General features: G+C 40.1%; 1 protein-coding gene across 1 annotated transcript in view; it reads right to left on the bottom strand.

Moving 5' to 3' along the window:
• Nucleotides 1-4,277: 4,277 nt before the first annotated feature.
• The window catches only part of NID1 (nidogen 1), a 47,245-nt gene continuing 39,136 nt past the window's right edge, over nucleotides 4,278-12,386 (bottom strand). The window contains exons 16-20 of the mRNA XM_065680234.1: nucleotides 10,878-11,049; nucleotides 10,198-10,355; nucleotides 8,676-8,799; nucleotides 7,439-7,551; nucleotides 4,278-5,771 (exon numbers count right to left, since the gene is read on the bottom strand). Of these exons, the coding sequence (XP_065536306.1) occupies nucleotides 5,650-5,771; nucleotides 7,439-7,551; nucleotides 8,676-8,799; nucleotides 10,198-10,355; nucleotides 10,878-11,049 (689 nt within the window). The 3' untranslated portion in view covers nucleotides 4,278-5,649. The remainder of the gene's footprint in view (nucleotides 5,772-7,438; nucleotides 7,552-8,675; nucleotides 8,800-10,197; nucleotides 10,356-10,877; nucleotides 11,050-12,386) is intronic.

Genomic DNA, 12,386 nt, shown 5'->3' with positions numbered 1-12,386 from the left:
TAGTTTTTTGTCCTTGTTTATTATTAAAGAGCCCTGTGACACACTTTGAGCACTGTTAATGTGCACAGCAAGTCATAGCTAGATTATCCAGTCCTGAAAGGGGTGGTGCAAGTGGGGATTAGAAACCATTTGGGGAGTACCAATGTGGAAGAGCAGCTGCACCATGAAATGCCAGCAGTGGCTCACCGGAGTATTCCGGGGCAGTGTCAGAAATGAGGGAAGCCATGCTTGGCAGCATGCCCTCCCTCTGGTAGGAAGCTGGATGGACTGTATTTTTACTCTCTTCTGGCTTATCCGCTTGGGTTCCTCATCTGCATAAAGTAGGGAAGAGAGGTAGTAAGAACTTGTGCTCTTGGGTTTTGTCCTTAAACCGAATTGGATCTGGGATCCCACAGTTCATCTCACAGTGCCTGAAGACATGGCTGTAGTCAGTGCAATACTATGGTAGTACTGGGAAAAGAAGAGACTGGAAAGGTTTCCAAAACCTACTGTAGCTTAACAGCTCTGCATCTTGGTCTCCTTCACCCCTTCCCTGTATCATACTGCTGAACTAACTGAAGGCCACAAAAGCACAGTATCACCACCATCATGCTAGCTGCTTCCCCCACCTCCCAAACTTCACACACATCTGCAACCACTGCCATAAAATCTTGCCCTTCAGTTGCCTTCCAACACATTTCCCCTTTCTCCAAAATACTACACAGCTCCTGGAAAGATTTCCACTGTCATCCCCAATGCTCCTGTGCAAGTTACTGGGTCAGATCCACAGCTGCCACTTGGCATGCCCCACAAACATCTGTACACCACCCCATTTTCCTCAAGTTGAAGGCCCTGCACTAAGCAGCTGCTCTATGTGCTTCCTGTGTGTTCCAGACACCCCACTGGGTAGGAAACACTTCCTGCCCAGAGCAAGCAACACCACCACAGACTGAATGGACTCTGGTGAATACTTAAGACAAAGAAGCTAAAGGCTCAAATATACCATCCTGATTACTTTGCAGGAATGGCAGTCTGTCCCCATTCATCAACTCCAGAATCCTTCTGGAAAAAGAAGGACATTAAGTTACTGCTTTGCCACAAAGCAACAGGGAAGCCCACACACCACATTCAACTGGCAGCTGAACCTTTTGTTAGTGAAACAAAGCTCCGGAGTCAACAATATGCACATCTGTAGGATACAATATACTGACCTGTCACCTATAGTGGTGGCATGCTGTTCTAAACTTATCCTAAGATATAGGACAGATTTCAAGTAGAGTAGAATTTAACAAAGGAGGTGATTCAACCGCATTATGACCAGGCTGCTGCCAGATCCCCAGCTAGGGACTCAGATAGGAACGGGACTTTCTGGAGGTAATATTTAGTTCTTGCAGACTGGCCAAGCAGGGGGCTTCTCACAGCTGTATTCTGTATAGCCATGTGTGTTTCACATCCTGCCTTTTTTTTATTAATCCCCAGCAAGATGTCCAAGCAATACACTATGAAATACTACACAGAAAGGTTTGCATCTAACCATAGGTTCAACTGATGCATTGTGACACTACCATTGAAAGGCCATTATCCTCTAGCATTCATCTGTCATTCTTGATTATATGCCTGCAAGTTAAAAATCCAATATGTTGTGACAAAACTGTGCAATTGAAGAACTGCAGAGTAAGCAGTTTGCCAACTTGGAACAACACTGGTCGGGATGCTGTGTTTCAGAAAGCCACACTGAATTTCCACCATGAGGAAAGAATGCTTTACAGGTTAAAAAGTGGGTAAAGTAGGGGTTTTCTAACACGCTTTGGATGGAAAGGTAGCTGAACCACCCCATTAAGTCACCAGGAAGCCAGGTACTACTTTAAGTAATTTCACTGTTTTGCAACTTATTACATCGTTGTTAAACATCACCAATGGTCTTACCATCAAGTATTTCCATGTGTGCTGGAAGATCTGAATGGAGGCATTTAAGGAAACACTTAGCTTGCCTCTGGAATAAATCTAAGTTGTATTTTGTCTTTTGTTTAACCATGGAGGCTACTGTTCTCCTTTCCTGGAAATCTACTATTTTTTGTAGCAAAACAAGGGAGCTGTAGTCACACTGGATCTTTACTTCGACCAGAGACTGATGTGATTGCCAGTCCCAGCCTATTATAATACTAAAAGAAAATGTTAATAATGAAATAAAACACAACCCATTTTCCATTATGCTTTTAGACCAAAATACAATGTAAAAATATAACTGAAATATACTTGCTCCCAAACAAATCTACAATAGGCAGACACTAATAAGCAAGCCAGGAAAATGAGAGGGTAGATGAATTAGACATGTCAGCATGAAAAAACTCTGTATTATAAAAAGGTACCATTAACTCTTTAGGGGTGAAAGAAGGAACGAGAAAATTCACGTTTGCAGCATTCAAAACATTTCTGAACATTTAACTGAAAAAATACAATAGGCATAGGACAGATATCCTGGAATGGCTAATGCCATATCTCATCAAAGGATGAGATTCTTGCCCAAGCTGTAATAAAAATAAGGAACTCAACACCACAGATCATTTTGGAGAACAAAGATTGAGCAAGATTCAATGAGAAAGCAAATTTATACAGGAATAAAGAACTCCAGAGAGTCAAGACCTGGAGCACACTCCAACCACTAGCAGCTTAGCTGACTGTACAAGGCCAGCAGGTTGATAGAAGGTATGAAGAAAACTTGAAGGAACTTCAGCAGAGGCTCACCCTCAAACAGTCTGTTGGGTTGCCTCTATAAGGGCAGCGCTCTTTTGCTTAAAGGCTGCTATAAAGCTGAAGCTCTCACCCTGCTATTGCCTGAGCTGTGCTATGGCCATGCCCCTCATTTTGATCCAGATCCACACCACCTTCCCATCTTTGACTACAGGCCTGCCTCACCACTATGGACTTGTCTGGAAATCACTGATCCTGGTCACTCTGTCCAGACCTGATTGTGATCCTGACTCAATTTCCCAACTTGACTTTGGACCTACCCTGTCACTACAGAACTGCCTGATGTTCTGGCCCCTGGGCTTAACCAACTACTCTCATGGCATTGTCTGCCTCACTTGGGATACAGCGGGATTGGTTCCTTGCAGGTGAAGCCACTGCTTCTGCTGGTCTCCATTCCCTGAAGGAACAGCTTAGCCCTTGCTGCACTCAGACATAGAGCTACGACAGCTAAAGTGATCAACAAGTATTTGCTGAGAAACAAAACCTGTTGAAGCCTTTAAAAATGTTCCTTATTTTTAGGGACCAGAATGCTGAAGGTTGGATCAAAGTTGTGTAAACTGCCACATCTACACTGCTGACACAGATCTGCTGAAGTTTCCCCAATATAGGTGTTACCTACTGCCAGACGTGATACCAGAATTGAGTCACTCAGTTCAAAAACTGAGCCCATAGTAATATAATTTCTCTCCTTGTCCTACAGACTATGTAAGAGCTCACATATTAACGCTAGAAGTTCTGCTGAGGTGTATTTTCTTTGGCATCTGTCATTGTTCATTGATAAGCACAGAATTAGCCGACTGGGGTTTAGTAAATTAGCAATTGCCATAATGCACAAAAAGAAATATTGTGTTGGTCCCTATACAAAGCAGGCAATCATCAATTTTGAAGGATCAAAATAAAACAAAATAAAATCAAAGCACAGAGTGAATAATAAACTAAAGACCCAATTTCCACCAACCATGTGTAGTCCCCACTGTGGATAAACACCAATCTCCTCCTGTAATTCCACACACCACCCTTTAGATCTCAATAGCACTCTTTGTGACTCGCTGTCTGCCTTTCCAACAGCTCACTTGACAGGCATGCTCCAGCTGTCTATCTACACAGTACTACAGAGCCTTTTGCCACCCTCCTTGAGGCACAGACAGGCTGTAGCCATAAAAGTTGAGTTTAAATCTCAGCATCACCACCTCCAGCAGACCACGCTTCAATGAGCTTGCATCCAGTACACATGCTTAATGTAGTCCTTGCCCTATATTTCCACTAGCATGTAAGTCTGAAGTGTGATATAACTGAATTATGCTTACTTGAAAGTTCAACAACCATTAGCAATCAGTGTCCTGTGTCAGAGCAGAGGGAGCTGTCTGTTTAAGCACTCTCCCATACTTGTTTTGAATAAAAGTATCCTATGGGTTTCAACATACAAAAACCCCAACAGCAGTTTTTCCCCTATGGTGTTGCATCTTACAAGAGAAATATCATCACCAGATAAAAGAGTTAGCTAAAACTCAGAACTCAACAGGAAAAGAGATTTGAGGCACCACATATCACTTCCTTCTGCAGGCATAACTTTCTTTTTTACAGAAAATAAAACCCAAACATTTTTATTGACTGTACTGTAGATGCCTGTACAGAGTGTAAACTTTAATATTTCACCAGATATGTGAATAATTCTGGAGAAAGAATTATTAAGCACCTTCATTTCAACACATTTTTGATATTTACAGTAAAACATACCTGATTAAGTGTATGAATAAAATGAATTAAAAGTTATAAAAAGTTATTAAAAAATCTTTAAAATGTTTATATGCTTTGTTATTTTATGATAAATATACAATTAAAGAGGAAGTTGTCACACAGTTAAGACTCGCTTGGCTCTGTTTAAAACTGTTACTGTTGTGTCCGAAGAGGGAGTGAGGAAATGAGGATGTCAGCTTACTACTCTGATCATGACATTGTGAAATGTGCTCTGGCAGAAGCTTCACAAGCCCCATTCTGTTCTGCTGCTGCAGGCTGGCTTGTGGGTAAGCTTCCTTCCTTCACAGTGTGGAAGTCAAACTTCACTCCCAGATTTGTACTGCTAATTCAACATAAGAATGTGCATTTTGATGTTCCCTACCTGCTCTGAACTCACTGGTGATGATTACATCAACTTTGCTTTGATTTTCAGCACACTTTTTGCTGTTACTAAACACTGGCACACAAATAGCGGATTACTGTCTTTTTTTCTTTTAAGCACCAAGACATAGGTGACCTTTCTGGAAACCAGATTTTTAACTGCCATGTTTTCTCATGGTCTACAAAAAGGGATAGCACAGTTTGCAAAAGGAGGAAGACTTCTAGGCTAGAATTTAAAGACCACTTTCAGGCTAATAGAATCAAGCACAGAAATGTTATTTTAAAAGCTCTCAGGAAACAAATGTGACTGTGTGTCGCTAAAACCGAATGTCTCCAAATGAATCAACATCCATTCTTTGATGAGCTCTCAGCAACTGAGATCTGTATCTGAAGTTTGTTTAGTGGATTTTAGGAAACTGCTCAGGAATTCACCTCAGAAGAAAAATAAATCTCTTAAAGTCTAACAAAAACTTCAAATACATCCACTAAGCAGTGTTGATCACCTATAAATAATCACTGTGTGAAAGGATCACATGAGCTACTGTCTCCACATTTACCTTTAAGAGCAACTAGATAATATTACAAGGAACAAGATGATACAGTTGGACCCAACCTGGGCAGCTCGGTCTTGCTCAACTGCTACAAAACAGTTATTGCCTGTGTGTGTGCTTGCATATGTGCATCATGGCTTGCTCTCAGCAGCAGGAAGCACTCATCTTTAGGGCCTGATTGTGTTGATTGGAGTGAATTGTTTACAGCACATTTCCAAAAGGCGTCTGCTGCCCTAATATACTTTAATGCTCAGTTTCTTTCTATACAATCCACTCCCACTGTGTTGTCAGGGCAGCGGCAAGAACGGCCTCCTGGGGTAGCCAAGCAGAGGTGAGTACAGCCACCATTGTTCACTGTACAGTAGTTATGTCCTGGAAAAGAACAGAGATATAAAATGTTAAAGAAAAAAAAAAAACCACAAAAAACCCACAAAACCTCAATAAATGCAATCCACATAATACAAAAGAAGTGCAGATTACACTGCTACACTGGGAAAACAAGCCAAAACAAGACTGAGAGTGAAACAAAAGTATGCTTTAGGGAGAGGAGAGTCATCATACCCCTGTTTCTGATATTCACCCCAAAGAAAGATCATAATATAAGGACAGAGCAGGAGAGGCAACATGAAAAAAATGAGCTGTTCCTGAAATGCTTTTCATAAATTGGCCGAGTGGTCACAGACATTAGAATGAAGACACAGTGAGTGAGGAAATATAAGTGCAACACATGGGGACAAAATCCAAAATACTACATGACATCATCCCTGGATGCCACCCACTACAAAAACATGGAGGGGTGACCCACAAAACCAAATAAAATTAAGTGGGTGGGCAGGAGCATATTAATGTTGAAGGGTAAAATGAAAGAGAAGCCAGTGCCAGAAGTAATGGATCTGAGGGGTAAAGCATCTGTTCCAGAAAAAAACACTTGAAATGGATATATGATGAGAAAGAAATGATGCCAAGGTTCTGAATATTATAAACATAAGCGTTTACTCAGAGCATACAATGGTTTTTTGTCTTACACGGCCTACCAAAATGGAACAGTTAATTAACTAGTAAAAACAATGTAACTGATTTCTTAATTATGACATTTATATGTGCTTTTAAGCCATGAACAAAGCTTTCAAATAAGTTTTTAACTATATATATTGAATCATTTGAAGAGAAATGATCTTAGTTGTTTTTAGTCCTAAGGTAGAAGCACCACAAACTCCTTTATTTCCAGCCGTGTTGTAATAATGAGAAAAGTGAACTCTTCTGTGATTTCCTAAGAACAACATAACTGAACAGTGATATTGCTTCCCAAGGACAAATTGTTATTCCAAGGGTATCAACTTCCTCTCTTCCAAGTTTCACAAGGGGCTTTTCAATAAAGTATATGAAAAATTTAACATTCAACAGAGCAGAAAGATCAGAGCAGCCACTCTACCACCCGCTGTGTTCTCAACATTCCCTTTTTAAAAACCCTGGATCTCATTAAGGCCATCTGGAAGACCATGATATTTCTGTAGTTTAAAGTTAAAAATCATAGAGTCACAGAAACCCTTCCAATGGGTTGGAAGGGACCTTAAAGATCATTTAGTTCCAACCCCCCTAGCACAGACAGGGACATCTTCCACCAGGTCTGGTTGCTCAAAGCACACTGCCAGGATGGGGCATAATAACAAATAAGTAAATAAGGCCCTAACCATGAAAACAGCATTCAATTTAGATAATGACTAGACAGCAGCTTTTGCCACGTCAGATCCTTCTATTGATCATACACTTGTTCTTTCAAGAAGAACAGAACAGGTCCCTTCTTCCCTCTCTATACTAGTTTCATACGGAAACCATAACTACTGCTTTTACAGGGAAAAAGAAATAGGAAAAAAAATTAGGTGGCTTTTAATTTCTGAGTAAACAGAAATCTAAGCACTGACCAGCTCTTCACTAGCTACCTAGATCAGTTGGCAGGTAGTCAATGGGAGCTACTACTACATTCATTTATCTGCCAAGGTGCTGCATAGCTGTAAAAACTTGAGAATTATCTGGATTACCTCCTGGGCACTGAGCAAAGGCAGTAGTGATTCCATAGAGACGGGAGCGCTTGTGAGGCTGGAAGTTATCATTTTCTGTTGAAATTGTGCGATCCACTGCTACAACAGCATCCCTGCCATATGCAGAACAGAACATACAGAAGTGAGATGAAGGTGGACGCACAGGGGAAAACAAAACAAAATAAACAGAAAGAAAGGAAGGCTTTTGAAGTTGCTAGTTTACAATTAGAAAGTGATGCCAGAGAAAAATCCTCCAAGACATCATCTTTCCTGGACAACTCACGTAAGTCATAACCTTCATTCTATGCAGCTAAGAAATTTTAGACAGAGCCACCTTACTAAGTTTGAAGGTAATTCCAACACTGGACAATGTCCCTCTACAGGAACACATTCAACACATTCTCTGTATTCTGCTTCTCTGATGTTTTCTGTGATAGAGCAGACACTGCAGCTATTATACATAATGATCATGGACAATGTTGTATTTCAGTTGGCGCTTGATATCTGGAAGGAATACAGCTAGTCATAAACAATCTTATCTTCCTGAAAATAAAAGGGCGTTCTACTGAGAGACCTGTAACAGTTTCCCATTTCACAAGCCTATTTTAGAAGAGCATTTCCCAGCTGTTAGGTTCTAGCCTGGAAATCCTTACACATATTAATAGCTGTTCCTGGTGCAGTTGATGAAGTCATTTGTGTAAGAGTTTGCTGATAGAGCCCACACAACCATTTACGTCAAGGAAAAATAAATATATTTTTTCTGTAAGATACAGCAAACTCTAAAGTCGTGATCATATGTCAATGGTTTACACAATGCGCCACAAATAAAATGCCAGCAAGACAGCAAAAAAAGTTATTTTTTTCTTATTGCTGGTGGAACATTCAGATAATGTAGGGCATAGAAAGCCATGAGTGACACATTTCCACCCTCTACGACACAGCAAGCACAGCCATAAGGGAAACATGTTAGCTCCCACTCCTTTTCCAAAAATGTTCACTGTTAAAAGTATTTTCTTAGGGGACAAATCACTATGCTGAAAATGAAAACTCAGTTAACTGGCAACATCAATAGGTCAGCCTTACAGATCCACCCCACCCTGAATCATCTTTCACTAGGAAAGCAACAAAACAGGAATGGGTGAGAAGTCAGACACGAAAAATGTAGTATCTACTTCAGTTTCTACCAGGCAGAAGAACAGATTAAAGCAATCCATAATTTGTTTAGCAGATAACATACCTTCTCCAGTCTGTGTAGTATAAGTTCTTCCCAAAGCTTGTAACACTGAAAGGATACTGAATTCCTTCAACAATCTTTCGTCGACCAAGCTGATTAGGGTTCATGCATTCCAGCCTCTTGGTACCTGGGTGTAGTGAAACAATGAAGCCTTTGAACCAGAGCAAGAGAGCTGTCATGAGGGACTAAGGATACGCATAAGCATGCAAGCATGAACTGAGTAAAGTCTCCTGGAAGTCCTTCGGTATGCTGCTTACTCAAAGCACTCCCCCAGGCCACATCTCTGCATGTGCCAAAGACTGGATGGTAAAGCACTTCGGTGCTAATGCTAATCAGCACACTTACAGGAACCCAGATGTCCAGTGAACCCATGGCCATCGTTCACAAGCTGAGATTCCTGCTACAGATATCAGTATCCTGAGGCTGAAGTGGAAGCTGACTCTATTCAGGAGGGAGACTTCAGCCACTAACCAGTTCTACCTCCTTTGGAAGGCATTTTTGCAAAGTTAGTTTGGTGAGAGTGTTCCCAAAATGCTTGCTGGGTTAGGCCATGAAGGCAAGACTGCAGAAAGAACATCTAACTTGCAGATGCAAATAGGGTGTAAAAAGGTCGACCTGCAAGGCTACTACACACAGAGAGCACTGCTAGTGAATGTAAACACCTGCAGGTTTCTCTTAAATAGTTTCAAACCAGGGGAAAAGAAAAAAGAGAAAAAAGAAAATGTGGGAATGAGAGGAAGAGAGAAAAAGAAGAGAAAAATAGCACCAGGAGATACATTTAAAGGTAGGAGAAAGTGTCTTACAGTGAAAAAGAGAGTTTGATCTTTTTAGTTTATCAAAAACTTGAAAGGTGACTTGAAGTGTAAAAGCACTTCCACAGGAAGAGATCTCTGGCAGAGTCTACAGAGTGAAAGAGAGCAAGACACAAAACAAAAGTTTAAATGAGAATTAAAAGCACTTTGTTGTTGTTTTTGACTGGCAGGACACTTGCACACAACTAATAATGGGTTGGTGGCAGAACCTTCACCTCTTGATCTTTAAATCTAGTGTGATCTGCTTTTTCAATGCTTGATTCAGTCAATTATAAGCTGACTTTTGCCTAGGTTACAGGTCTTGCAACAGTGCCACTATGACATTCTGTAGGGCCAGATTAAATGAATCACTGTGTTTTCCTGGTCTTAAGATCACAACTTGTTTTGCAAAGGCCTAAACACTACCTAAAGACATAGTCACACACAAGAAACACATACAAACCTGTTGCATTTCTACAAAGTTTTGTGATCAGAATTGAAATCTTTCAGCTTTCACACAGTCTGATCTAAATACTACAGCGGTAGTAACAATGAAAAAATTGAAAGAATATTAAAGTCAAAAAGAAAGGCAGGAAGTCTGAGATGCAGCCCAAAGAGCTATTAATTGGCTGTGGATAATTCTGCCCAGAATTCTAATAATTGTGGATTGGATATACTTCTATTTGGATATACTTCTATTACTATTATGAAGAAAGACTTTAGCAGCTCTTCACCTGCATCAACCCAGCACAGCATTGAAGAATAAGGATCAAATGTCAGCCCATTTGGTAACCCAAGATCATCTTTAACAAGAATTCTTCTGTTTGTGCCATCCATGTATGAGGTTTCAATTTTAGGAGCTTCTCTGTTCCAGTCAGTCCAGTACAAGTTTCTTAAGAGGAAAAAAAAGGTAAGAATTAAGACAGCGACTGATCTCAGAATATTGTTGTAAGTAAGAAAAATGTTAAGGACATAAAAGTAACATGTGCACACCTTCCGTCATTTAAATAAATAAGGATGACATGTACAGAAAGAAGGGTTGTCATGATGGAAATGAAAATATTAATATTTACATCTAATATTTTAGACCAGTAAACTTGAAAAAGGAAAAAAATATTCTTTTAGGTAAGGGCCACACTTGTCATCCTGCAAACAATGTACCTAAAGTGAGGTACAAATAAGTATTTGACAAACCTCTCAACAAAATATCACAGTATTACCTAGCAGGTATTTTACAAGTTTTACTTCCAGTGTACCACTCAGACAGAGGATGCACATACCATTTCTGTTTGTTTGTTGCTTTAGGAAAAGCTAGTGCTATTATCGTCCACAGACAGCCTAAAAACATATGCCATAGTTAAACAAATAAATAAAAATCAAACTTCGCACACGTCTCTTGACAACATATCCATACCCTCTCATAGGATCCACAACAATTGCTCTGGGGTTCACCAGGCCAGTGTCAAAAAGGATGCGACGCTGGCGCCCATCCAGCCTGGCCACTTCTATTCTATCCAGTTGAGAGTCAGTCCAGAAGATGTTGCGACCCAGATGATCTACAGCTATCCCTTCAGGGCTTCCCAAGTCTGCAGGAAAACAGAATAAAATGTGCCTATTTACTCCTAATACACAATGTCAGTCTCATAAGTGTAACTGTTAACTAGAGATAGATTTTCTTCTGCTTTCTGGCTGTGGTCCAACAAAAGCTACTTCATGTCAGCTGGAAGACAAATATGCAGTTTGCCTTATGAAGTTTAAATGCACAAAATTGTCATAAATACATAGTATAACAGGTTCGATGAGGAAGCAACTAATCATGCATGTGAGCTTTCCTTGGGGGGTGGGCACAGAAAAAAATTGGATAGTAGAGAAATAAATAGAGATTATCAGAATCTTTTTCTATTCTCCATAACAGGCAATGATCTATAGTGGATTTTATAATCCTTAATGTTTCCTCTTCTTTGGTACTGTCATACATGGTCTCTGAAAACTGGATTTATGCTAGATTTAGCAAATGCAATCCTTCAAGATAATCAAGCTCCAAAACACTAGAGATAATGATATTAGTATTTAGCTCCAGTTCTTTGTTTTTGCAGAGCAATTCTTTTTGGAACATATTTTAGTACTGTATGTGCACAGTTTTTCTTGGGCAGTTAGCTGTTCCAAAAGCAACAGGAAATAGCAGATAATGACATTACTAATGTTAAAGCAGTAAGTTCTAGCACAGATGAAAGATGCAGAATAAATATGTAGCTGTAAGGTTTAATTCAGCCACTAGGAAAAACAAGATTCATACATCCATTGAAAAGGAGCAGGCAGGCTGTGCGGGTTATAGTGAAGTCAAAGAAAGGTACAAAGCAAATTCAGTCTGATTTCTGTTCCAAAAGAAAGAGCATTGTACATAATCACTCCCAAAAGAAGGTGAAGTGACACTTCATACCAGCCAGCTGTTGAAAAGAGCCACCTTTCGAATGCAGATCCATACACATCATGTAACTATCCAAGAATGACACAATGTGACCCCGTAGCATGCTATTGATTTTCAAGTTTATTTACTGACAGCCATTAAACAAACAGTATGTGACACAAACACCCTTTGTGGAGAAAAGGCATATGGCCCAGAACACTGGGCAGAGCTGGCTAAAACTTGCTACTGTGACTTCGCTATGAATAATAGTTGCACAATAATAGCTTTAAAATCAACAGAGAGAACTTCTGCTCTTTCACACAGGTAGATTACACTTACCACACTTAACCTGGACACACGACATTTTAAATGTATATTCATTGCTGAAGAGGCAGAAAAGAACAAATAAGATGTACCTCACTGCTTCTGACTCACAATTCTGTATCGGAGTAGGTGCCCAAGAAAGTGAATCAGTTATATCTCTAGTCCTGCAAAGGGCACTTGGCATCCTTTAAC

Source organism: Lathamus discolor, chromosome 5 (assembly GCF_037157495.1).
Source record: "Lathamus discolor isolate bLatDis1 chromosome 5, bLatDis1.hap1, whole genome shotgun sequence".
NCBI classification, from domain to species: Eukaryota; Metazoa; Chordata; class Aves; order Psittaciformes; family Psittacidae; genus Lathamus; species Lathamus discolor.
This window is presented reverse-complemented; position numbering and strand designations above follow the sequence as displayed.